This window comes from Pelecanus crispus, chromosome 7 (assembly GCF_030463565.1).
Source record: "Pelecanus crispus isolate bPelCri1 chromosome 7, bPelCri1.pri, whole genome shotgun sequence".
In the NCBI taxonomy this organism is placed as follows: Eukaryota; Metazoa; Chordata; class Aves; order Pelecaniformes; family Pelecanidae; genus Pelecanus; species Pelecanus crispus.
Window position 1 is genome coordinate 957,532 of NC_134649.1, and position 27,043 is coordinate 984,574.

Sequence of the window (27,043 nt, forward strand, 5' to 3'; positions counted from 1 at the left end):
AAGAACTAATTTCCTCACATAACTTCGAAGACATGCTGCGTTTCCTCAGGAAACACCTACCAGGAGAATCATAGACTCATAGAATTGTTTAGGTCAGAAAAGACCTTTAAGATCATCAAGTCCAACCATTAACCTAACAAACTCTCTAAAACTACCTGACGGGAGGGGGTAGTGAGGTGGGTGTTGGGCTCTTCTCCCAAGTAACAAGCGTTAGGATGAGAGGAAATGGGCTCAAGCTGCATCAGGGGAGGTTTAGATTGGATATTAAGAGAAATTTCTTCACGGAAAGAGTGGTCAAGCATTGGAACAGGCTGCCCAGAGAGGTGGGGGAGTCCCCATCCCTGGAGGGGTTCAAAAAACAGGCAGAGGTGGCACTTGGGGAAATGGTTCAGTGGGCATGGGGGTGTTGGGTTGGTGGTTGCACTGATGATCTTAGAGATCCTTTCCAACCTTAGTGATTCCTGGTTTTACTTTCATTAAAAAATTAATCCAGCCACCAAGCCAGGAAACATGAAATTAATTATCACTCTCCCCTTAACTGAGAAGTGCCGAGGGGCCTACTCTGCATCCTCCCCCCCGTTGTGCAAAACTGATATATTACTGACTTAGTCAGTAAACCATGAGAAGTTCCATTGTGAAGCCCGACCCTAATTTATACAATAGGCTTTTTAGTTAACATTGTCCGGGAGCAGAAGTCTAGGTGATGATCAGTAAACCATGAGAAGTTGCTTAAGATCTGCCAAGAAGAAAATTAGGGGAAGGTAATTCCAGCGGGGGAGATGACACCCACCAACTCACAAGCCCCTGACCACAACTACACCCCAGACTCAAATCGAAGGACAACTGAGCATGCTAATTTCTATACTAGGCTAAGAGATTTTAACCAATTGTAACTCTGCCTATGTATTAGGGAATTAAATATGGTAACGAATGGGTATGAACAGATGCTGACTTGACGATTCGGTGTGCTAGCTTGTGGCAAGCCACCCAGCACCCACGCTTGCACAACTTCGTGAATATCAAGAAGATTGGCTTGTCGCACACCGGGTGAACGAGCCCCATTTGGGAAAACGCCCCCAACCGCCCGTTATTTCACCCCAGTGGCCCCAGCCCGCCCCTTTGGGGTCCCGGTGCCGCCAGGTGCGGGTGGGGGTGCGGGTGCCACCGACGGGGCAAACCCGCCCCGCGCCCCCCGCACAAAATGGCGTCCCTCAGGCGGCGGGAAGCTGCGCTCTCGCGAGAGCTCGCCGGCCTGCTCTCGCGAGAGGCGGGAGGCGGGAGGCGGAAGGGGCGGGGTTTCCGGCGGAAGGGGCGGGCCGCTGCCGGCCGGCGAGGTGGGCGGTGCCGCCGCCAGCGCAGCGCTGCGGCCTGTCCCTCCCCGCGGGGCGGGAGCCTGGGCCGGGCACGAGCCTGGGCCGGGCACGGCGGCGCGGCCGGAGCCCTGCCCCCGGCGCGGCTTCCCCTCGGCCGCCGCGGGCAGCCCGCTCACTCTCCTCGCCTCGCTTCGCCTCTGCTTCCCAGCGGCCCCGCCGCCGGTCGGGCCGCCAGCCGCCGTCCGGGTCCCCCCGCCGCCGGGGATGCGCCCGGCCCCCCGGGGCAGCGCCTCCGCCCGCCCTCCGGCCCCCTGAGCCGCCTTCCCCTCGTCCCTGCTTCTCCCCTCTCAGGCGCGGGCGGAGGCGGTGAGCGGGTGAAGCCCCCGCCCGGCGGCCTCCCCCATGGTGGGCTTCGGGGCCAACCGGAGGGGCGGCCGGCTGCCTTCCCTCGTCTTCGTGGCGCTGCTGGTGGTGATCGCCATCCTCGCCTTCAACTGCTGGAACGCCTCGTCCCGCCAGGCCCTGCTGCAGGAGGAGCTGGCGGAGCTGCAGAGCCAGGCCAAGCGCACCGAGGTGGCCCGGGGCCGCCTGGAGAAGAGGAACTCGGACCTGATGGGCAAGGTCGACTCGCACAAGAAGCAGCTGGAGCAGAAGGAGGCCGACTACAGCCACCTCAGCAGCCAGCTGCAGGCCCGGGACGGCCAGGTGAAGAAGTGCGAGGACAGCAAGGTAAAGCGGGGCGTGCGGCGGGAGGGTCCCCGGCGCCCTGCGGGGTGGCCCTGCCCGGGGGGCACCGTCCCTGCTCGCCGGGTGACGGCCGGGGTGCCCAGGGGTGAGATAACCCCCCGGAGGCGCTGGGCTCCGGAGCCTTGGCTGTGCTTGCTCTCGGGACATTGGCAGCACGCTCGGCTTTCTGAATGCGTCCCTGGAAAGAGCTGAAAATGTCCGGCAAAGGCAGCGTCTGTGCTAACAATGAAAACACGCAGAGCTCACTCTTTCCCAGGTGGCTGGCTGTAAAATGTTTTTTTTTTTCTTTTTCAGCTTTCTTCCTCTGCTGAGATTGTTTGATCTTTCGTGATCAGTCAAAAAGCTTTACGCAGCCTTAAAACTACAGTTTGTTTGGCCTCAAGGAAAATGAAACAAATGCAGTGTTCAGGTGTAGCAGCCTGAGCTTGCCCCTCTCAAAATGCCTGGCACATCAGGGTCTGGTTCTTATGCAGCCGGCATATACTCGGGGGGGGAAAAAAAAAATTTGCTGCTGGCATAACGTGTCGTTTTCATTAGCTGCGAAGAGACAAGCTAATACAAAATTCAGCTTGCCCTTTTATGTGGAGGTGGCTTGGGGATTTCTTTTGTTGTGGAAGGGAAAATGAGTGAATGCATCAGCTTTCGCTGTTCCGCTTTCATAATCATCACAGACAACTCTTTACGGAGGAGTTAAGCAGACAAGTTGGGTTTTTTTTTTTTTTTCTCAGTTGTGTACAGTAGCGTGTACCCTGTTTGCATGCAGTTTATAATTCTGCTAATTGGACACTTTATCACAGTAGGATTTATGGAAATATCACATTCGGGCTTATTACTGGCTGAGTCTGTTTTCCTGGCCCTTTCATATCGCACATTTGATGAGCAGTATAAGAAAGTGCATTTAATTGTCACAGAAAAATCTGAAGACGTACATGTCTTATTACAGAATTAGACTCCTTCAAACTGATTAAGTTTGTATTAAAGCTGTGTTTCTTTCCTACCGAACCATTAAAATGAAGCCATTTGTGTGTTCAGCAACCATGTTTTTAAAAATTTTTAATTTTTTTCTGAGATTGGAATAAAAAGCGTGATTAGATATGTAATGGTGGATACCGGTGCTCTCCACTAGAAATAAATGCACTAACACCATTGTTACTAAAAGTATTGTGACAATGTAAAACCTAGTTTAATTTATAAATAAGTATTCTATACAAATATCAAAATAGTTAAGTCTGATGAGTAAGAGAAGCTGAACTTGGAGCAGTTAGGTTTTAACAAAGATGCTTCCCCTTGTAAAAGACAAAAAACTAGTAGTTTTCTAAACTGCTGGGTTTTTTGTTTTGGTTTTTTTTTAATAGAACTTTTACATGCAAATAGAGGGCAAATAGGTGTAGTTGTTCATTGCCCTCTTCAGTAAAAGCAAGCATCCAAAGATGGTGGTAGCTTGAAAACACAGGAGGTGGTCAGTCAGGGCACTGAGCTGGAACTCCCTTCTCAGGCTGTTGAGGATCGTAAAATAACAGGAGTTCATGGCTAGAGCAGACAGATTGATGGAGGAAGTCTGCTGAAGCTTGATAAATGCACTGAAACTGCCTCCGAGCTGCAGGCTGTCGGGGAGGTGGCTAAGAGTATTCAAGGGAAGTAATGTAGGTGGGTATTTGCCGTGTGGCTGCTCTTTATGTAGATGAGGTTGATTTTGTGTTCCCGTTACTTAGCCTGTGTTCACAGGGCAATGAACTCGTTTCATGCATTGCTGTAACTTGACTGACAGGTGGGAAACTCCACTGCTGGTATTCAGGTAAGCTGTCAGTCACTGGGCTGTGTGGCAGGCCTTGCTTTTCGTACAAGAAACTTGTATTTTTTGGAAATCTGTAGCGTTTTACTGCAGGACACCAGGAGGCAAAACGCAAGGCTAAGTCAGGGTGTCTAGCAGGGGTTACTGGAAGCCAGAGCCCACTTTGATGCACATGATGCAAACTGAGGTGCTGTCGAGCTGCACCTCCCTGCTGACTGCTTTGTTGCTCTCTGTAAATCTGGCTGGGCTTTGAGTGCTCTCGGAGTTTGGCACCTCGCAGGGCGGAGCAGGAGGGGAGCAAGAGAAATGTGACTAGTAAAGCTCACAAGTTAATTTTATTGTTAATTGTATGCAAACTGCAGTGCATGCCCTGTATCTTCATTCTTTGTTCCAGAAGCTGCCATTTAAGGTCATGTGAGCTAGGAGCTTTTGAATATCCTCTCCTCTTTACTTGTGCTCAAAATGTTCGATGTGCCTTGAGGCAAGAATAGCAGTATGTTTTATCCATAACCAGTCACCGTCCTTTTCTCTTTTCCTCCCATGTGAGCCACTGTCATATTCTTAGTGGCAATTTTTTTCTTAAAAAAAAAAAAAAGAACTTTAAGTGACTGTACTTTAGAGAGTAGAGAATAAAGCTCTATTTTAGACAATAAAGGTATGTTACAAAAAAGTGAGGAGTAGTCGTAAAGTGTCTTACCAAAAAAGGCTTGACTCATAATTTTTTTTTTTTCCTCTCAAAATAGAATTTGGCCAGGATGTTCTTTGAACAAATTTGGTTTTACCAATGATCTTAGTCCATTTGTGAAATTCAGGAGCTGTAATAAAACACCAATACTGGTAATTCCCAGGGTATCAAGTGATTGCAACAGATCTAGGCTAATTTCATAGGAAACTAATTTGAAAGATGCTACTCTGGTGTTTCTCATAGTGTCAATTCTGCTTTATGCTCCTTTGTCTTCATAAGAGATTCTTTGCCTTGTGGTCATGTAAAGCAGGTGTGCATTTCCCAGTGTTGAGACAATTTGAATTTCTGCAGACAGCTTCCTCCTAGCTCAGTGATACCTAAAGTCAAGCCCAAACCCTTGCCTCTCCTCCCTCCCCCGGCGTGCGTGGTCACACTGCACCAGAGCATTGTTTGCTCTTACAAGCAACGTAGTAGCGTGACCTAGTGTCTTGTGGTTAAAAAAAGAAAAGAAAAAGCCTGAGTTCTTGGGAATTCTCCTGTCACCCTGTGCTCATCTTGGTGAGCTCGTGATGGTCTGCTGGACCTTGGAACAAGCCAGAGGAGTTCTCCTTTGGAGCTCCTCTTGGGAGGCAAACAGGGCTAGTGGTTGCCCCAGTGTTTGGGGAGGCGATGCATGCAGAGTTAGCATTAGTTTCCCGAGTATTTCACGCTTTTTTTGCAGCATACCATGAGGATACTTTTTTTTTCATAACTTTGCACATCCCTTTGCAATAAGCTCAGTAAAATGATTGAATGGCAGGAATTTGTGGTGGAGAGCTTCCAAATGGCAGCCATCCAGCGTGTAGGGGTTCGTAGCTCTGTGTTTGCTGTTGCAGCTCTCAGGAGCGCGCCTTTCTCATCCCAAAGCTATTGCTGGCCGTGCCAGGTGTGTAATGCAGCCTTGCCCCTTAGCTGGTGCCTAGAAACCGTGCTTCACGGGATGAAACTGTTAGTAAACCATCCTTGGGAGCAGCTGGTTATGTTTGTTGCCGAAATGCCTTGCTAGCTCCTCCGTTTGCAAAGCTGTAGCTTTACAGCAGTGATGTTGAGTGCATCTTCCAATCTTACTGCGTGTTCCTGATGATCACGATGTCATCGCTGACGCTGTACTAATTGCTTGATGACAATGCTGCTTATTCTGAAAAAGACAGTTGTCAGTAGTAGAAGGATCACGGAGTTGTGGCATACAGACCCTTGTGCAAGCAGACTTTCAAACAGCTTTCCTGTGCTCTTCCGGCGCAATGCATTGGGAATGCCCAGGCTCGTGAAGCTGCCCAGAGGAGTACGGACGCCTGCTTGTGCTGCTTCGACGGGCAATTTGGAGGGTGTTCTTGCTAGGTAAAGAAATGACTCACAGGGAAATATGGGCGGATGTTTACAGTTTACCACTAATTTCATCAGGGAGCAATACCACCTGTGCTCTGTCCTGCCATATGTAGAGCTAAGCTCCGGCATGTTTATAACATTTTTTCCTTACAGTGCCTTTCATTATATGACAAGACTGTTAACAGTTCAGACAGCACTGGAAGGTTGCCTTGCATGTGCATAGCTCCAGCATGCATAGGGTTTTTGATGTTTTTTTTCCCTGTGCAGAGCTCATTGGGCTACAGAGGTTTTCTTTTATACATCCCAACTGCTTTGGAAAGGATCTGAGAAGCTACTGAGAAATATCAACAGTACAGATAGGTCTAGACTCAAGGAAGACACAGCTCAGAAAGAACTGGACTTGCGCCATGGTTTGTGGAGCGTGTTTTTTTGCATGTGTGGGTAGAACAGATCCCATGAATCATAAAAAAAGCTTCTTCCCTTTCTATGCCTCAGATGAGGGACATTTGCTGTCAGCTGAGCTGTTTTGGATATAAATTCTGTCACTTTCCTCTGAAACTCAAGATTGCCAAAATGAAAGATTGTGTGATAAAAGCAATGCTGTCTTCAAACCGAGCTCCTGTTACAGACAGGCAGCCCTCCCCCAGCCCATTACAAGTCGAACGTCTGTAGGATGAGCAGAAGGAAGCCAGTGGGAAGGCTTTCTGTGTGATGAATCCTGATAGATGAAGGTTTGAAAACAGAACCCACTACTTCCCAGGATCTCCTTTGTTTGTAGATTTATTGGGTTCTGGGAAACAACTGCGTTTAGAGTGGAAGACAGGAAAAAAATCTGGTCATTATTGCCAGTGGCTTTGCAAAATAGGGAAAGAGACTTCTCCGTTCATGCTCAACAAATCGCTCTTTTTGTATCTGTTCCCCTGTCCTGGTGTCCGTTCGATGGCGAGCTGGCAAGACGGGCGCCTGTTGGAACAGAAAGGCTTGGCTGTTGCTTTTGCATTGCACTTCTGCCCGAAGTCCCCACCACGGGGGTTACTCGTGCTTTTGAAATAAAGCACGGGAAGTCCAACACAGGCTTTCATTTAATTGAGCGTTCTTTGTGCGTCCTGTACCTAGGGTGCCTTATACACGTGTTGGTGGGCAGAGCGCGTGTGTAACCTGCTCTCAAATGCTCTAACATTTGGAGAAGGCTCCTGAAGTGTCCCTGCTGGGTGCTTGTATTTTGTGTGGTCATTGAGAGCAACGTGGTCAGGGGCTCGGGTTACCAAAAGATTGCATCATTTGCCATTCTTTCTTTTTTTGGGAAAAGCCTTGTGAGGTGGCTGGGCGTTCCCCCGGCAGCGGGAGCCTCTCGACGCTCCCGAAACCCTCTTGGCTCTCGCGCTCTGCCACGGGGCAGGGTTTGCTGCCAGCGCTGCCCGTGCGCGCGCTGCTGCTCGGGATGAGCCGGGATGCTGCAGCCTGGCACAAACGAACCTCTCGCTGGAGCACTCCGTTTCATAAGGAGCCTCTACTATGTGACTGGAGCCGTTGGATGCGTGCCTCCGTGTACGCCGTGTTCTGCAGAAAATCACGATTTCAGCAGTTCTTGTATGGCCGTAGTTCCTAAAGTTATAAACGCCTGCCTCAACCCATATGGGACAAATCGAATCAGACAGGCTGGAGTTTGAGTGCCTCTTTTTAAAACAAAAACATTCCGTGAAATGTTTTTAAAGAAATGAATAATTTGATAGAAAGGAAGGTGGAGGTGGGTGGAGGAAGTTTTAAAGTAAGGGCATATGTCTTTTTTGTTTGTTTTGGCAGGAAATGTAGGTAACTGACTCAGAGACTGAGCCTCAGAATCTGTGTGGGAATCGAAATAGCCTGTGCGGCGTCTGCCCCGCGCCAGAGTAGGTGTGCTTGTACTTCATTTTGGTATTCCGAGAGCCTGCATTTTGGTAACTCTGAGCTTGTAACCCAGGAACGACAACCCTCTTCCAGCACCCCTTCTAGAGTTACTGTTCGTGCCAGTCGTGAGACTATAACCAAACTAATTACAGAATCGGTGTTGCCTGATGACGGTCATGGATTTTTTCCATCCTTTCTCAGTATGTTCCACATGTGCATCTTTCTCTTAACTTCTGCTATTTTTTGTCTTATATAGATAGTCTTTACGTAAGAACAAGACAAAGCATCTTCAGTTAATGACTTTGTGTAGGTGCATTTCTTATTTATTGTAACTGCTATTTCTTCCTTACTAAAAATACCAAATTAAAAGCTGTTGCGGAAGTCTGCTGGTATCAGGTTCTCTTTGAAAAATAAAACGTGTGTTATGAATATTAGGTAGCATCACATAAAAAAATTACTTTAAATATACATTAGGTAAAAACTGGTTTTGCTAATGATGCTGCGTGTTTATTTTTATACCTTTATACTTTGACATTGGAAATTCACCATCTCCTCCTGCAGTATCGGAATGCAGTGTGTTTATTTGAGTCCTGACGGGATCTACTTTTTTGATAGAAATATGTTCTGGAAATTTTTTTGTTAGCAAAGCCTAAATACAGTTTTTAGGTTGGTGATATCGCTTACAGATAACTAAGTACACATTACTTACATTTACAAGAACTTTGTATACGTCATTCTGATAATCCTTCATGTACTTGTCTTCACAGTGAAAACCAACACACCTGAGTTTGCAGTCTAAACCCTCCCTAACCCACAGGTTGCCTATATTTATATAACCGTTTCTTCCTTTCAGATTAAGCTGCAGAACAACATATCATATCAAATGGCAGACATACATCGTTTAAAGGGTAAGGAATTTATGGCTGAACGGCGATTTGGCAGACTGTGAGGTTGTGTATTTTTTAACTGCCTAGGTACCGCAGAATACATTCTAAATGAAGTATCAAGCGATGCTGGAACATCGCATAACGTGAAATTCCATTATAATTGTTTATGACCTAGTCTGGATAAGCGTAGGGTTGGCTCTCATAGACTTTGCTCCACTGTCTGCAGAAATAACATGTATTCTGGCACTGCTTACTTCCAAGATATTAGAATCATTTTCAGATACACAGTTTAGTATAGTTTGGATCGGCAACGTTGTGATACTTATGCTGGGTTAGAAAAGGTCCAGAAAACCTCTTTTAAGGCTGTTGTATACAGACATGATTACAGTGCCTGTAATCTGACTGTACGGGTGGCAGTGTGACCTGGAACGGCTAAAGCCAGAATTTGAACGTACCTGCAGACAACATACTTAGCGTTTCTGCCTCTATCTGTGTAGTTGCAACTTGGAATAGTAGGAAGCTTAACAATTATTTGTAGCCTGAGGAGCAGGGAGAAGGACTTCTAGAACAATTGTGAAGACAGGAAATACGTATTGGTTTTATGGATAGTGTGAAGGTACCTTCTTTTGTACAGTTACTGCAGAGGAAGAATATTTGGCCGTTGTGCCTGAAGTACCCTAGTAGTAATTTAGTGCTACTCAGAATAACAGGAAGTTAAGGAGATTTCCAACAGATAGGTGAAGTAGCGTTATGTAAGTCTTCTGAGTGAAAAGATAAAGAAAAAGTTAGGGGTTTTGGCATAATGTCAGAAGCACTGTTTATCATTCCTAGTGACATCTGGCATGCATGAGTAAATTGGCATCTTTTCCAAGCTAGTTTAAGAATCTTTAAAGTATATCTAGAAGAAATAACATAATTTTTAACTTATATAGCAATATTGAAAGTTGTATCTGCTATGGGGTGTTTTTTTTCTTATATTTCTATATTCATGTTGATTTTTACTTTTTTGTCTAGAACAACTAGCAGAATTACGTCAGGAATTCATTCGCCAGGAAGATCAGCTTCACGAGTACAAGAAGAACAATACTTACCTTACAAAGAGATTGGAATATGATAGGTATGTCTTCAAGAATGTTAGTAACTGTAGGTTTGTGTATGTGTAATGGAAGTCTGCATTTATTAAAAAGTGCAAATTAATCCTATTTCTGCTAATCCTGAAACTTGAGTGTACTCACTTGGTGATGTAGCTTTGACTTAGCTAGTTGTTTGATTTTAAAGTTCTATTTTTTTTGTGGTGTTCTACTCCTCCCCCCCCCCCCCCCCCCCCAAGGTGAGACCTGATCTAAGAAAAATCTGACGTACTGGAATTGTTCAGCGCTGGACAATTTTAAGTCAATGCATTTTTTATAACATAGAGATCTTAGTTAATAAATACTTGGAAGAGTTTAATTGAGACAGTTCTGTAAGCTGCCAGGGTTGTTAATTGCTGTCTTTCTAAAAGTGTAATTTTATTTTTTTTCAACTGAAGTTGAAAGCATTGTGTAGATTGAAATTTCAAGTTGACCTCAGCCTTTAATTTTATGATGGAGAAGCAGGGAGAACAGCTACTTCTGAAGCTTTGAGGAATGAGGGAGATGAACACTCGAGAAAATGTTTGAAACTTTCACACACACAAAAATGGTCTTTACTCTGTGTGCTGTGAGTATTTGTGGCTTTTGTTGAATTGGGTTGATCTCTGTGTGGCTTGTTCGAGAAGTCGGGACACTCAGCTGTCATTCTGTCACACAGAATCACACACACACTGTCATTCAGATCTTATTTGTGTTGGTAGCAGTAGCGGATAGTAGTAGTTGTGCATCTTCTGTGTTGACAGCCATGGGAGATATACTGCTTTCCTAGTGGAATTAATATATGCTGATGACAGATTAAGTGTGAAGCTTGACTCTTCGGTTGCTTTCCAGGTTTTGGAGGAAATATGTTCAAGGCCATTCTGTTTATTTTACTGTTTTTCTGCTCTGTCCCTATTTTTTCCAGTTCTGCTTTCTTTCTGTATTCAGTCCATTTCCACTCCATACACATTCCAGGACAAGGCTTTTTGGACAGACTATTCTAATTATATCTCAGGTTTGGCTTTTTGTGCCACTTCATATTTTTCCCCCTATTTTATTTATGGGAGAGCAGATACCACAAATGAAATATAACTAATAATGTGTTTCTAATCAAGTCTGCAGTGTGGGCAGCAGATCAAGGAAATGAGACTGCAACATGAAGAAAGCATAAAGAAATTAATGGACCAAGTTGTGCGGGAACAAAAGGTAACGCGTGGCTAAGTTTCTTTGTTGAATTAGAGGAGCCCGAAGTCTGCTGTTTGTTTGACTCAGAATTTCAGACATACGGAGGCCTTGGACATTTCTCTCCTAACTTTTCGTTAAATATCGTCCTGAGCAGCCCTAAATGGGCATTAGTATAAGAACATCTGCCTGTTCTGCTCCGTCAGTGAACTGAGCCTTGAAGATCAGGCTTAATTCTTTGCTCTGTTACAGCCTGCCTACACGACATCATTGCTAAGGATTTTGGTTTCTTCTCTGTAAAATGGATATTACTTTATAGCTCTCCAGGGTAGGATCTATATTCTTAGAACCTTATATAGGTTATTGCAAAGGGGAACCTGATCTCTGCTGAGGCCTCGAGGTGCTAATGTGATGCAAATAACAATGGTATTAGAATGGTATCAAGGGTGTAATTACATGGTGCAAGCTGCCAGTAGAGTATGGGCCTCTCCTACAAACAGATGAAATAACCTGCTTTTCTTAAAATTTCATTTCCTTATTTTGTCTCTGTTTACACACATTTCAAATAATAAGGCAGACTTGAAGTGGATTTCAGTTGGATCTTTCTTAAAATCTAGAATTGTTTCCAAGTCTCTGACATGAGGCTTAAGGCCTTCACTTGTTGGCATTATACTAAAGACCTGCATATGCCAATATAAATATACAGCCATGCTGTATTTTACATTTTCTGTTCAGTTATGTATCTATACTCTCATCTCCTACGCTCAGGGTTCAGGTTTGTATATAGAGGACTTCTGCTGTTTTTTGCTTTGGTGATCATCTAATTCATAAATGCGATTTTGCTTACCCAAAGTAATCTTGAATTTGAGGGGGTTTGTTTTGTAATTTTCAGGGATGTGCTTAATATTGGTTCCTTATGAATTTGTTCTAGCAGGCCACACAAAAAATTCAGTCCAGTAAAGACACTGAAGTAAATCCAAATAACGACAACCAGGCAATATCTAAGACTGTTCCAGAGGCAGAAGCTAAAAATACAGTAAAGAATGAACAACCTTCAGATCGTGTTGTAAACGGCAAAGGTATTTCCTCTTTTTTGTCATTTCTGATAGATAATGGGCCAGTTGTGTTGTATCCTTTGCTGTCGTACAGAATTGTGCATTTCTCTGAAGTAGAACAATGAATTATTTGGCTCGGATAACTTGACCTGCTGCATGTGATTGTACTAAGTTAGAGTTTATAGGTATCCAGAGATTGGCGTGTCCTTTGGATCCCTTTATGAAAGTAGTTTCTTGCACAGTTCTGTGTTCACTTTGTTGGTTCGTTTGGCACCTCCTTCCTCACGTGGCCAGTTGCGAACTGGGGGTTGCCTCCGGTCCCTGTGAGATGTGTCTTGGGGTGCGTGAGGGAAGGGGCATGTTGGTGGAGAGCTGGAATCCACACAGAGAAGGTGGCTGGAGGCGAGGAGCGTCGGAACCGCTGTGAGAAGTCTCTAGCTGGGTAAGTCAGCAGGAGCAGTGGGGACCTTTGGTTATCAGGAGCCGTACAGGAGGCGCTCAGTGAGTAACTATGGCCATTGTTTCCTCCCTGTGGGCCTCTCCGAAAGGCAGATGGGTTCCCTTTGTTTCTACTTCTGTGCTGCTGAATCAGCACCTTTTTGTATCAGTTCCGTGGCTGTTCTGGCCAGCTTCTCGCAGCAGGCTTTTCTTACTCTGCTACCAAGAGCAGTGCATCTGTTTCCCATCCTTTTCTGAGGATTGCACTGACTTTGGGAGCACTGCTCCAAAGCAGTCTTCAGTGACCTTGACGGTACAATATAAGGAGTGTTGTAGTTGCAATTATCAATATGGGACGTGTTCTGTGGATAAAGGACTTTTCTTCTGGTCTTACAGCCTTCTACAGAGGGAAGTTCACTGTTCAAACTTAAAGGTTCATAAGGCAGAATATCCTATTCTTGTCTTACAGAGAAAATGAAACCAGGAGGAGATGCAGGCATGCCTGAAATAGAAGATAACGACCCTGCTAAAGCTGAAGATACTCCCACTGGTGAGGAGAAATATTCGCATACTTTTACATTTGGGTTCTTGGTGGCGTATATATTCTGTCTGAATACCGTGTGTTCCGTAGTGAATGCAAAGTTTAAAAATCTGTCTATGGTAATAAAACTCAAGTGGGGTGTAAAATCTGATAATTTTTACTGTGCTTTAGAGGTTTGAATTCTAAAAACCGAATGCTTCTGATACTGTCCCCCATGCCCTGAAATCTTGTATTTTATGTTTTCATCTACAGTTTAAAAACAAGAAAACAATAACAGCAAAAAAGTTCACAGCATTGTTAGAGGAAGACTTGGTATGTAGTGTCTGTTAGTTTCATGTTAATATTTTTGTCTATTTATTTTATTTTAGCTTTAAAGAAGCCACTGATTTCAGCTCCTAAAAGTGAAGGTCATCAACCTGTTATCAATCTTCCAACTGAACAGCCCCATGCTCCAAATCTGGCACCAGGTAACATTCTTACTAGTGGGTGACAAGTCAACATTTTGTAGGAGACTTAACGTTTAATATCTGCTACTATACGGTGAATGCTAGATGTACGTGGCCAGCCCCTTTTTCACGTTTGATGTGGTTCCAAAAAGAAAAATGAAGACCAATTTCTGCAGGATACAAGGTTGAGTGTGTTCTTAGTCTGGCCTCCCGAGGCACCGAGGTTGCTGGTTGTACGACCTCTTCTTGTCCCCCACACACCCAGTAATTTCTGAGCCTTTTGACCAACTTCAGCCAAATTTGACAGTTAAAAGTTTCAAAGGTACGTGCTTCAAGATTTCTCCACTTGGACAGAGGAGAGTAATTGAAGTTAGTACTCTTCCTTAGGGGTACTAATTCGGGCTGCAGCATATCACCAGGAGTTGATTGTTGATCTGTTGGTGGGCAGTTAGAGATTAAGCAGCGGTACTATCACGTGCTCAGTGTCCCCCTGTTTCTGTGAACAGCTCGCTTGAGGATGATGGGGGGGAGGTTTAGGACACGAGAGAACTCAAAGTGCTGCAGTGAAGGGGTTTAGAAGAATTGCAGTTAGAAAGGGCACAAATCCGTAGAAAATAAATTTAGTGCTCGTGGATCAAGTCACTTGGCTTTAATGTCAAAGAGAACGTTAGGTTATATCTGCACTGCAGGTGTAATGTTCAGATGCTGTCCTGCTAAAAACCATTAAATATAACGTGCTCAATATGTATTTGTGACATGACCAGACAGCTTGTTTATATCTGTTATTGGTTCTTTTGAAAAACGGCAACAGAAGTATTTCTTCATTTCTTTCCTTTTGCAGTGGATGTGTAAGCAGATTAGAATATCAGACTTAGTGAGCTTAAAGCCTGTATGCACATTTAAAGTTTATTATTTCCAAATGTCAAATCTTTTAAATAGTTTGTTTCTTTTTGTTGTTCTGAGGTAGTCCTTCATTTTGACTTTTATTAATGACAAAAAATATAAAAGATAGCAAATGGAAAGTTGGTTGATGTGAATTTCCAGGGGACCAGGGTTTTCTGTATTCCTTGGTTATGTAGTCCTGTGATTCTGCTTATTATTTTTAGCATAACTTGTGTGACCTCCTGCAACCTTCTCCTCTGATCATAGCTCTTGAAGCAATAAATGATGCTTAGTACATTTGAAAAGCAGAATCAGCAGGAGGATTAAAAAAAAAAACCATAAACGTATTATTGTTCTGGGCTTCATCGAGCACTTAAGTACATACAGAAAATCAGCGGAGAAGGTAACAACTTAGGATTGATTACGTGTTAAAATGTGATGAATTACCTTTTGCAGTAATATTATAGCTGCCTTCTGGAACCATGTGAAAACCACACACGCTTCCTCATTCTCTAGGTTTGCACAGTGACGACGATGGAAATGCTGATACTGTGAAGCAGATACCTCCAAATTCTCTCCAGCACTTAAATTTTGAAGAAAATACAGAAAATCAGGAAGAACACAAAATTGAGACAGACCATATAAAAATTCCAAAGAGCAGAGTTAGTGACTTGCAGAAGATGAAGCAAAGTAAGTTGGGCAATATCGTATACTTCAATATATTAAGAAAATCTCTTCATTTTCTATCTGTAATAGTGCCTGTCTGGAAAATACAGTGCACCGTTACAGCGGGTGGCCTTCTAAGAGTAAGCCTGAAATGAAATGTAGTATGTTTCTGTGTAAAAGATAGTCTTAATGTGTTATCTTTCATATATATTCACTCATTACAAGAAATTTAAAATGCTTTTGGAAATTACTACACGTTTAAATAGATTAAGTCAAGACTTCTGATACATGCATGATACTGAGTTAGTTACATTCACACTGTATTACTTGACTTAAATATGACGTTTTGGGCAATATCAGAAGAATTCTGCCCTACATAGGGGGTCTTTGCAGTGCTATATGTGTATTGGCCAGAAGCTTGTTCTTCTGTGAGAGGAGGTTTTCCAGAACCCTTCTCTTCCACGTCTGCTGAAGGAAGCAGCCTTCGGACAGGAGCCGGCCGTGTGTGTGTGTTGTGTGGTGGCAATGCTGCCGAGCCTCAGTGGGCAGACAGCAGGTAAGAGCTGGCAAGTGCACGTACGGCTGCCTGTGCACTGCGGGTGTTGGGATGCGTCTCTACCTTGCAGCTGATGCCGTAACACTGGGAGAGTATCACGCCTACAGCATTCGATTTAGCGTCTTCCTATAGGAACAGCATATTGAAACAAGTTTCTTATGGTATCAGTGGAGATACTATACTCCTGAGTATGGTATAGAGTATGCTGACTAGGGACACCTTAACCTAGATATTTTTAGAGGACTAATTCCAATTGTGTAGCATTTGGGTGGGGAAGGGGCATCTGGAAGAAAAAACATAGTGCTGAAACATCTCCTCTTGTTTTTTATCCAAATTAAGAGTTTTCTTATTATATAGCTTTTATAAATTCAACTTCAAATTTCTTTGTACTCGCAGCTAAGTAGCTTTCACTTAGGCTTTGGTTTCTATGATTAAAATCTGTCTGTACTCCAAGTTGACAGGTTATTACATCAGAGAAGCCATTTTCAGAGTCAGGAAAATTGGGAGGAAAGAAGGATTCTATAGCCTCGTACCAGAAACCTGTGTTAATTCTGTGGATCGGATAAACAGTGGTATAGAAATAGCAATTTTGTTGAAATAAATTCATGGATCACCAAAACTAATTCATGATAAGAATTCTGAAAGCTAGGGTCACTGTCAGGAACAGGAAACTATGAATTCATTTTTGTCATAAAAGTTTTAGTTTGGGGCATTACCTTTGTTAGAGCGAAGTTGCTGCAGTTCCTTTTCATGGTCTAGAACTTGACTGCCACTTCTCTAGCTTAGAGAAATTGCAGGAAAAAATGTTAACTTGTAGCAATCTCTTAATTAATATTCCTTGAATAACAGAAAAAATAAGTTTAATATTCCATTTATTCTTGGTTTAGTTGCTATTCTGAAGCAGAGGTCAAATTAAAACGGGGCCTGTGAGCACACAGATTTGCTAGCAGACAGCTGCAGGGTGCGTGGTGGCATGCCGGGGCGTGGAGCTCGCCGCCTGCTCTCTTCTCCCCCCGCCCCGCTGTAGCCCCCAGCGGTCAGAAGCTAAAGCCTGTGGCTAGCGCCAGCCTTAGCCGGAGGTTTAAGCAGCTACCCAAAATGGTTCCTGAACCGCTAGCAACTTTGAGAGAGGTACCATCACAGCGCGAGGAGACACGTCTTTAAAAAGTGAACGGAAAGAGGGTTTGAGGAGTTCCAGAGACCCAGCAGCCTAGCTTTGGTACCTGGAAAGGTAACTGAGCAAATCCTCAATCGGTTTGAATATAACACGATGAGTGGTTAACATGGGTTTTTCAAGAACAGATTGTGTCGAAGGGATATGATCTGAAAATCACAAATTCAAAGGAACGAAAGCAGTAAAACAGGAATGTGACTTTGTTGTAGGCAAATTAATGGAGACCTGGTCAGGAATAAATTGCTATTTGGTGGGTGCACAACTTTAAGAAAAGAATATTCCACGCGCAGGTATCGCTAACAGTTTTCTTTGAAAAGCTTCTGTGAGGTTTACAGAGATGCACCCTCACTTGGCCCTGTTCGGTATGTTGAGTGCTGGATGATAACCAATGTACGCGACGTGGTTTCAGCAGCATAAGAGTAGTCTGCAATTAAGAACAGAGGATTACATGCACAGAGTAAGCGACAAACATCAAGCCAGCAGTTCAGTCAAACAGTGTGGTCAGCAGTGGCTGTTGGTCACTAACAAATGTTTGAAGTGAGGTTTTTCTTCTGGGATGTGTTAATAGGAATGCCAAATAATAAGATGGAGTAACTAACTCTGTTTCACCTAGTGCCTGTGAGGCCATCCTCTGGCTTTAAATATCAAAGAGAGATGATGGGAAGCTGGAAGGAATTCAGGCGAGAGAAGAAAAAAAAAATTAAATGGCGTTCAGTAGGGGTGGAAGCTCTAAAAAGACCAGGGTTGAAGAGGTAGGAAATGGACATCAATTTACTGGCGTTTTTTTAGAAACAGATCTTTAGGGACGGCTTCAGTCATTTTAATATCACTCACAGATCTTTCTTTCATCAACTTTCTGATGAAGTGGGGATAGGTGTATTCAAAATTGGCATGCAACCTGCCCAAGCTTTTCTTCTGCTCTGTATCCTGAGATGTGCAAGACTCTTTAGACTATCAGAGGAGTTTCTTGAAGGCCCTGCACTTGTCTGGCTGAGCGACTACAGCTGAAATGACGGCGCCTTGCATTTCAGTTGTTGGGGTTTTTAATGGATTGGCTGTCTTCCCTGGTAATGGATTAAGTGCTGGGCAGGGGTAGCTTTGTCGGCAGGAGCAGCGAGTGGAATGCATCCATTGCAGGCTGTGAGTGGGTACCCAGGAGTCAGCAGTCGTCATGGATTAGTCTTTTCCTTTTTTCTCTGCTCCTTCATATTTGGAGTAACTTACATTGTAATGATGCAGTGAGGGAGGGAATTTCTCTGTCACGTTTGGAAATAGCTAATCCAGGTTTGTAGAAGATTTATTTCCTGATTGGTCAGCCGTGGGTGTTCCGAAAGGTCCATCGGTGAGAAATTCATGCCTCTGGCCTAGAGGAGCCTGGCTCTGGCACACAGCTTTCGCTGTAGACAATTCCCTGGCCGGGGTTTTGGTTACTGAGAGCTTCAAAGTGTGCTGTGCATCTGCCCATGGATGAGATGAGTAACCATCATTGGTCAGGGCGTCTGTTGTATCTGTCCCACTTCAGAATTGGAGAACTTCTTCGCAAAAGATGTTTTTCTTTTTTATTTTGGTGGCATAGATTTAAAAAGTGACTTTGGTGCTAGGTACAGAGATGGGCACGTTGCGGCTGTTCCATTTCAAAAGAAGCAGAATCTGAAAGCGACTGTAGCAACATTCACCGTTTGTGCTCTTAGCTGGCACCCTGGGAAAAAAAAAATGGGTGCAGCAAACCTCTGGTCTGTGCTGCTGTTTAGAGTTGTCCTCTAAGTAGGTCCTTAGCGATGAGTGTGTGGACAGCTGCTCCGAGTGGCATGTGTGTAAGGGTCCAGCTTGGAGTAATACCCCACGTGTGTCTTCAGAATTCATTTCAGCAAATGTTTCCGGCGGATTTTAGCATCGGTGCTATCCTTATGGGGCATCCCGTGCTGTCACTAACCTCTTGTGCCTCATAACGCGTTCCGCTGCGCCTCAGATGGTCAGCCCGTGTCATGCCTGCATTACAGACACTGACTCAACATTTGGAGTGATTTGAAAGATGCACAATGCCGTCAAGATTCCAGATCTTGTCTGACTGTTTCAGAAAGCAATTGGTGCGTTACTGGCTCCAGCAACCAGCGACTCCTGTTGTGGTGTTTGCCTGAAGTCTTGGCATCCCAAGACCCTTACACGTGCCTTGTGTTAGAGTATCGATGGTCTCCTGGTGTTGTGCGAGAAGTCATCTGCTGCCTAAATCTTTTGCATGCCTGACTCCGCACGCACAGGCAGGGGAGGTGCTGCCAAGACCACCTAGCCCAAACGACTGCTGGGGGGGTTTGTGTGTGCTCAGGGGCTTGGCCTTTCCTCCCTTGATTTGAAGCAGCTTGAGCTAAAATACCAAACGCTCAGCGCAGGACAGAGCACCTGCAGGGGAAGAGTAGCAGCATCCCAAAGCTGTGCCAGAATCCGAGCTCACCAGGGCCGTGCTGTATGCCGGGCTGCTCCTGCGCGCTCCAGCTCATGGGCCTGTATGGGCTTGCTGGGTTTCCTGGGATCTTTCTACTATTTTAACCTTTCCTTCTGTCAGCTGAAATGTATTTGGTACTTGGGTGTCCCAGTATGTCTGGCATAGCTACAGGCTCGTTTCTTCTGTAAGTTAAGTGCATTCAGTTGTCTTTCCGTAGCTTGTTTTGTATTTGACATGTGCGAATTGTACAGTTCTGTCTGATTTCCATATATAATGCTGTGTCCAAAAATACAAACGATAATAGCAAGGATTACTCCATTAGAGGTGAATAGAGAATGAGTAAGCTATTAAACTTCTGACTTCTAAACAGATCATAGTTTCTGCTTATTTTATGAGAATAACCGAAACTTCCATTCCTGTACGTTTGCGCTGCACTAGATGTGATTCTTCTGCTTTTCTTCCCCACCCAGATAAGCACTGTTACTCTTTGTCCTGATTTTTATATACTGCCACACATGACAGTTTTCCATTGTTTTAAGAAATATTTTCATTTTTACATCTGTTCATTGTAACCCAACCTCCTTTTTAATCCTAATGTTGAAATCGTATTCTTCAGTTTTACTTCTCCGCTTAATTGCTTCCACTGCGAATCACTTAACATCTGTCTTGGCAGACTTTTTTCTCGGTCCATTTCCAGTCTGTAAAGATTGTATCGCACTTTAATCCTATTTTTTTCATTTATGCATAATCCCTCCAGACTTGTATCCTCTGCAGACTCAGTGTTGCGTTCTTTAAGCAACGGGCAAGCAGACTGAACTGCGTTGGACTTGAACGGATCTCCTTGTATCCCATTAACCACCAGCTCTGAACTTGACGTTGTGCCGTTAATCTCTCATTGTGTGCTTGCCCGACTGTCTCGTCGCTTCATAGTTCCAGCTAATTCTTGTTTTTCTCGTGCATTGTTTCAGTATCTGGAACTATTCTTAATTCTTTGCTGGGAGACAAAAATACTGGATTTGGAACATTTTGAAAACTGTTAAAGCTTAATAGGAAAGCAGAGTGTAAAGCCAATTAATTAGGTAGTTAAAAAAAATCAGTTCAGAGATGCAAGGCAGATCTCTGCTAGATTTTTACGCTTGACGGTATGGTACATGCTCTGCAGACATTACCAGTTACAAAGTCAGCAATATATTGCTCTGTGTGTGGAAAAATGTCAGTCGAGGTACAAAAACTTGCACTGTATGCTCTTCAGCATTTGAAGAAAACTTGTATTGGTGTTTGTAGGTAACCAAAGATGGAGCTTTTTGTTTGGGTGCTTACTCTAGCTCTTTTCTCCGAAGAGTGACGCTTGTAACCGCCAGATTTCACCAGATCCAAATGCTGAATGACCACGTACATCCTTTGTGCACGGAGGTGTTGCCCAAGCCTGGTTGTTCTCCCCCTGCCCAAGCCCTCTCCCTTCTACCCCCCTTCTCCTCCAGCCGAAACTGCTACAAAAACCCAACTGTCTTAACCTGCGGTCTGCTTTCGTTTAGAATCTTCCTAATTCTTTCCTCTCTGCTTCTGACTTAATCCTTTGCCTACTTCACAGGCCGATTCTTTGATGAGAATGAATCCCCTGTTGATCCGCAGCAGGGTTCTAAACTGGCAGATTATAATGGGGATGATGGGAACGTGGGTGAGTATGAGGCAGACAAACAGGCTGAGCTGGCTTACAATGAGGAAGAGGATGGTGATGGTGGAGAAGAAGACGTCCAAGGTGAGCTTGGGCCTTATCTCCATCCCATTGTAATAAAATCCACGCCGAGTTTACTTGTTGAATTTGTGTAAAGCCTCACTATTATTAGCTGATCAAAAATTTCTCATACAGAATAAACTAACTTTAGGCAATCTTTAAAATTCGGACTTGCTTTCCGTTTGAAAGCAATGTTACCGCAGTTCTCGGTGAGAGGATGCCGATACCTTATTTCAATCGTGCATACAGTTTCTGCTAGGAAAATTAAGACACTTCAAATTTCAGAAATGGTTTTGTCTAAAACACCAAATCTGGTAGCTAGCTGGTTGGGATGTAGTCTGACATGACTAAAGCGGTTTTCAAAGACAGAAGCGTAGGTGGTTTTGACTGCGGCTTTTGTCACGCCTGCCGCGAGGTGGTCTGCAATGAGGTCCCAGCTCGCAGTTCCAAGTGCCACTTCCGTGCGTTGTACACAGATTCAACAGGCTCCTGGTTTTCCTTGCTAACCAAACCCCGAAGCTCGTTAATCTGGCGCTAGCCTAATACCTGCGCATGCATGTTCACCACCTCCTGTTCTGCATGCGTCTCGGTGCATCGCCTCTCCATTGCTTGTCTGCCCTGTCCCTGCCACGCTGTCTGCCATTCTCCATCTAGTTGTTTGGTAATGTTTTTGTGAAAGGCTTGCATGTCTGTAGGGTGAGAATGTTTGCCTAAAAATACATAGTATTTCCAAGTAAGGAAAGTGCAAAATAAAGATGGGGCAGGGATGGGAAACCAGCCATGATTTAAGTTCTACGGGCACACTGATTTTGGTCCTCATAATGCAAGTTTTTTAGCTGGTAGTTTTTCAGACATGTATTTAATTAGTATCCAAGCATAATTAATGGAAAAAGCTGATAAAAAGCAACTGATTTCTGTGGGCATGCATCTAACTATGCAGTGTAAGCATTTTTTTGGCTGGTAGTTTGAAACTCATGAACAAGCAAAAGAAAAGTACGAATCAGAACCCTGGGCAATTAATTAACTTACTGATAAAAATGAACACTCTGCTGCTGCTCCAGAAGATGTGGCCCGGTTTGTTACACTTGCTCAAAACCATAGCAGCGGATTTTAGTCACTCTGGATTGCTAATGTCTGTTCCCCTGGATGGGTTATTAATTGGGTTGCAGTTTGGTTGTACAAGCTAGCTTCTAAATGGAGGCACAAAAGCGTATGCAGCTGCTTCTGTCGATGCTGTGGAAGTAGGAGACTTGCTTCCAACGATCATAGAATCATCGAATCGTTTAGGTTGGAAAAGACCTTTAAGATCATCCAGTCCAACCATTAACCTGCACTACCAAGGCCACACTAACCCAATCAAGGGTGATGATCTTGCAATGAAAAGGAAAGCACGGCACATCGTGCGCGTTCGTACATCTAAGCTCTGCTCTGCAAATTGAAGCAGTTGCATGGGTTGGGTTTTTCATGTTTTTTAGTTCAGTTCCCCTTGGTAAGCAGCGGCTGATGCCTGACTCCTCACCACGATAGCTCCTTGACTGGACTTCGGAATACAATTCTTGACCTTTTAACCAAGGCCACAGAACTGTTACTGGATCTGTGCCACCTCCCACCGCTTGCCTCACCCCGCCTTTGGGCTCGCTTTTCCCCGCAGCCGTTGCGCTGCCGAGCGGGGCTGCGGGAGGAGGTCGGCCGCCCGAGCGGCGCAGGGACGCGGCACCGCGCTCCTGCCGCAGGCAGCTCGGGCTGCACCTCGGGCCCCCGTGCCGGTTTGCTCCTCGGCACGAAGAGATTGCTATGGCGGCCTTCGCAGGGAAACTAACGGCTTTGGGCAGCAAGAGGCAACACCGTGTACGCTGCAAGCCGTTAGCAGTAACCCGAACACACTGCTGCGTGCACGTACGAGAGGCTGGCTATGGCAGAGTAGTAAGTGGTGGAAAATTGTTAAAAACTGTAGAGATTCTGCTTATGTAGCCTGCTATGCGAGGGAGATTTGAAAAAATAAGAGCTCTAACTGAAGTGGCCTCATAAAACTGCTTCCCATTTAGATGTGGTACCTGCCAGTTCACTGCTCTGGTGGCTTTAAATTTGGACTCGGTGAAAATCTTTTTTTCCTGATCAACCCCTCTGTATAGGCATAATGGATTTAATATCTGGTAGTAAAGATTAAAGAGTGACTTCTGGAAGCTTTTTCATGAAGAATAGCCTGAGCAGTATACGCTGCTACCTCAGACTTAATTTTCCGAGCCCTTTGTTCTGTTGTTTCCTAATAACTTGGTGACTTGATTTGAGATACAAGCCGTACAGCATGGCAGGTGGGACTGCCAGAAGTCGCGTTTCAGAAAAAGCACCTGCTTTTGTCCTTACACTGATCTGTTTGCAGGGTAGGAGAGGGTAGAATTGTGGGCGTTTGGAGAGAGAGTGGTTATAATTGTTTAGGGAGGAAAAACAACATTAATTTCTGTCTAAAAACTATTAGAAAAACATCACATGGTTTTGCATCAGGCTCTAGGACAAAGCATGTGGCATGTGCAAACAAAGCAATTTAATTAAACATTTTTCTGTTGCCACTAGAAATGCGTGGGCCTTAGACTGAAATTATCGGAGGACAATACTCAAATTCGGGAGATACGCTCCTGGGAGTGTCAGTATCCAACCTGGCATTCCTTCTTTTCAGTCCACCTGCTCGAAATGCAAGGTGGTGTTTAAAAGTTGTTGGCTTCTGCTGTAGAAAATATGTTTTTGTGGTGGCTGGATGGCGGAGGATTATATGAATCAAGTGATATCCACATGCTGTATTAGCAGTTTCTTACTGAACTGACAAGCTTCAGCCTTTTGCTGTTGGGAGGAGGTTGCCACCGGGCACCTACCGCGTGTGCAGGCTGATCAATAATTGTTGGAAAGGTGTTGAAGAGCCTCAGACAGCTTAGCATCAAGTAAAAGACTTAGTAAACTTAAACTTTGTTTTCTGTTCCTGTGAGCAAGCATCTTTCCTGAATATAAAGGAACACAGCTTTGAAACGCAGCAAGAGCTTATTAGTTGCAACAAACTGCAGTTTCATTTATTGAGGGAAGAAGGCTGGGGACCGCGGGGGAGAGATCTGAACTGCGGCAGGTAGAATGCAGAGTATTATAATTTAAAACATCACCTGAAAAAAATACTGAATGTACATTTTCTTAATGGATTTTTTTTGTGTGTGCTACAGTAAGTGCTTATACTGAGGATGCACTAGGGTTTTTTTAATTTTACGATTTTTCATGAGGCTCAAAAACCAAAACCCAAGGGGTAGAAGTCAAGAAGTAGGACAGAGTGGCAGAGAGAGACAGTCATTCTGGATCTGAACGACAAGATGAAACATCTTCATTCTTCCAGTGAAGGACAAAGGTGTAAATCCATTGTTAAAGACGAACCGAACGCAGCTGGGAAAGACGTGGTGGGTCCGAAGAGGCCCCTTTGCCTTGGCTGCGGGGCCGCGCACCGCCCCTGCCCTGCGCCCGGCTCCTGCTGCCTGTCCTGGCTGAGCGTGCGGCTGTTCCACGGTTCCAGAGTAGACGTCTTGACTGGTGGGCCGGGCGCTCATCTCCTCGGAGCCTGGCTGGCTGGGTTTGCTTCAGTTGTGAAGAGTAGCAGTGAAAAACGTGTTGTTGATTCTTCAGCAGTGCTGAGAGAACAGGGATTTCCCTTGGCAAGAGGTTCGAAAAGGTTGAGAGCTGCCTTTGACGTTTTTAAAAGCCTCTCCGATGAAATTCTACCGTCAAGTCTGAGAGATGAGATAGCAGCACATAAAAACATTGACAGCAAAGTCAGCTCCAGCGTTAGTAAAAATCCCATCGCTGAAAAACGTGCGGTGCCACGTTTGTGTGGAAGGGATCATTTACATCTGAGAAGCAGGTGGAAAAAGTATTACCTTAGTCTGGAGGGGGTGATGGTGACTTCTCTGTGCTCGTCCCATGAGGTACCCGACCTTCGTAAAATCTTAGAATGTATTAGCTCTAGAATGGCTTAAAAAATATCAATGCAACTTTCTGAAGTGGTTGACTTTGCAGTTGAGTTTTAGTGGGAAGGTTTGAAACCTTTAAAGGAAGATTCTCAAATGACAGTAGTAAGTTTAACTAGTTCTACAATCTCTTAAGTCAATCAACCTCTGAAACGCGGTTGCAATAAAGGCAAGGATATTAAATAGTGTGAAGTCCCAGGTCTTCACGAGGGACAACTCCCTGAGTGCTGACAGCCGGACTTGCAATCGCAGGCCCATTTGCGTTCTCCGTGTTTTCCCCGCTGACTTCATTCCCGTAACCAGAGGCCAATCCAGTGTGGCTGTTGCATCAGCAGCGTGTTCTGGGAAGGGCTCTCTAAATGGGTTTCTTTCAGTAGTATCACATCAGGTTTGATCTGGATATTTTAATTGCAGATGATGAAGAAAGAGATCTACAAAACGACCTGGTTGATTACGGCAAGCCACGCTTCAGTGACGGTGTTCTTTAAGGCTGGAATTAAGCAGAAAATGTGGATGAGATTGCCACTGAGGAACTTGAAGTGCTGCAAAACTGAACCATTTTTACTTCGGTGTTTCTTACTTTAAAGGAGGCGGATAATTAAAAGCGATGCGTATGCTCAAAGTCAGCGAAGTAATGGAAGGAAGCGGTTCTGTACATATGTACATAGTTGTACTATTGCAAATTGTATTAAAACTACATTTTTGTTGTTACATTGAGCCAATTACTTAGACTGTACCTTATCTGTAATAATCTTGACACTTAAAACCGGTATTATAAATACGAGCTGAATTGTTTCTGCAATTTAGAAAACTTTGTAAACTGGAGAACTTGTACAGTTTGTATCTCATGTAACAAATACACTGTGGAAACGATGTACAGCCAAAGGACTCCTTTTCTACAGTAACACCTGTATGAGCAAAAACACTTCTGCTTTTCTCGCGTGTGCTGTGGGTTTGTATTTTGCAGGTGCGCTATCAGTTGGGAATGAAAACTGAATGTTTAAAATACGCTCCTTCCTTTAATGTAGCTGAGGAAAGGCTAGGACAGTCTTGGGAAGCAAGTACCACTTTAATTCTCGTATACCGTGGCCAAATCTTCTAGCTAGAGCTGGAAATCGGTGATACTAGAATTGCCATAATTTGACGTGTCCTGAAGAAGTTGTGTAACTACTAGCTTATTTTAAAAGGTAATATAAATAATTCAGCACAGCTTGTAGGAAATCTTTGTGTTTGTGTTAAAGAGAGCAAGCGTCTCGGTGAGACGCAGACGTGCCTACGTCAGCTCTGTAGGAACCTGAAGGGAAGGAGCGACCCCCACCCTGGGCAAATGCGCCGCAGGCGCTGCGTCGCTGTCTCGAGAGCGTCCACCCCGCGTCGCAGTCCCTCGAGTTAATTTACAATTTAATACTTTGATACGGATCTCTCCACATCTGCCATGTTCCACGTTTTGATTTTCTAGAGCGGAAGATTTGTAAGTTAGATACTTTTTGTATTCTGTGTTTAAGCACTTTCTGAATTTTATGGAAACGATTCTGTTCATCTACAGTAGTGAAAGTTAAGGTTATTAACCCAACCTGCTTCTCCAAAAGGGCTACTGTGAAAAGAAATTATAGGGCCTATGACATGGGTGATTGTACTTTATCTCTGTACTCAGGTTCCAATTTGAAGTAACAGTTACGGTTTGCTCAATGCCAATTCAGTGAACCCTTTTAAATAAATTGGCAATGGTCATACAAATTTATTTTTTTTTTTTTTTTGCTACAGCGATCGTCTACCAATCGGTCTTAAATGTACAAGAAATAAAAATGTCAGATTCTGGTGCTGCATATTGAGGTTTTTTTGTTTCTTTAAGGCTTGATCTCTTCATTCCATACTTCTGGGAGGCAGATGGGGGGAATAGCCCTTTGCATGGCGTGATGTACTTTCAGTTGAAAATAAAATGCTGAACCTGCTCAGAATTAGATGCCGTACTAATACCACACAGTAAGTATGAACTTGTACCAGGATTCTAAGAATAGCAGTCTTCAGTAAATACTGTATTTAAGCACTGCAGGTTTTTGTTTGTCTTAAAATGTAATTTCACCCTGAATTAGGTGTTAACTCGATTCTTCTAATGAAAGCAACATTTATGGGTTCTAATAAATTAAA

At 44.2% G+C, this 27,043-nt stretch overlaps 1 protein-coding gene across 9 annotated transcripts; it reads left to right on the forward strand.

The window, feature by feature from the left end:
- The first annotated feature begins 1,715 nt into the window (after positions 1-1,715).
- On the forward strand, positions 1,716-27,043 carry GOLM2 (golgi membrane protein 2). Of its 9 annotated transcripts, XR_012831223.1 has the most exons (11): positions 1,716-2,042; positions 8,643-8,697; positions 9,691-9,793; positions 10,901-10,991; positions 11,899-12,046; positions 12,930-13,010; positions 13,370-13,468; positions 14,846-15,019; positions 20,757-20,924; positions 25,310-26,366; positions 26,748-26,785. XR_012831223.1 is itself a non-coding variant. In XM_075714730.1 (10 exons), exons 1-10 carry the CDS (start codon positions 1,716-1,718, stop codon positions 25,381-25,383), a joined length of 1,320 nt encoding a protein of 439 aa, XP_075570845.1. In that variant the 3' UTR covers positions 25,384-26,789. The 9 variants fall into 9 exon arrangements, 8 of the variants coding, with proteins under 8 accessions (XP_075570845.1, XP_075570846.1, XP_075570848.1 ...); XM_075714730.1 differs by having other exon boundaries at positions 25,310-26,789; XM_075714731.1 differs by having other exon boundaries at positions 11,902-12,046; positions 25,310-26,789.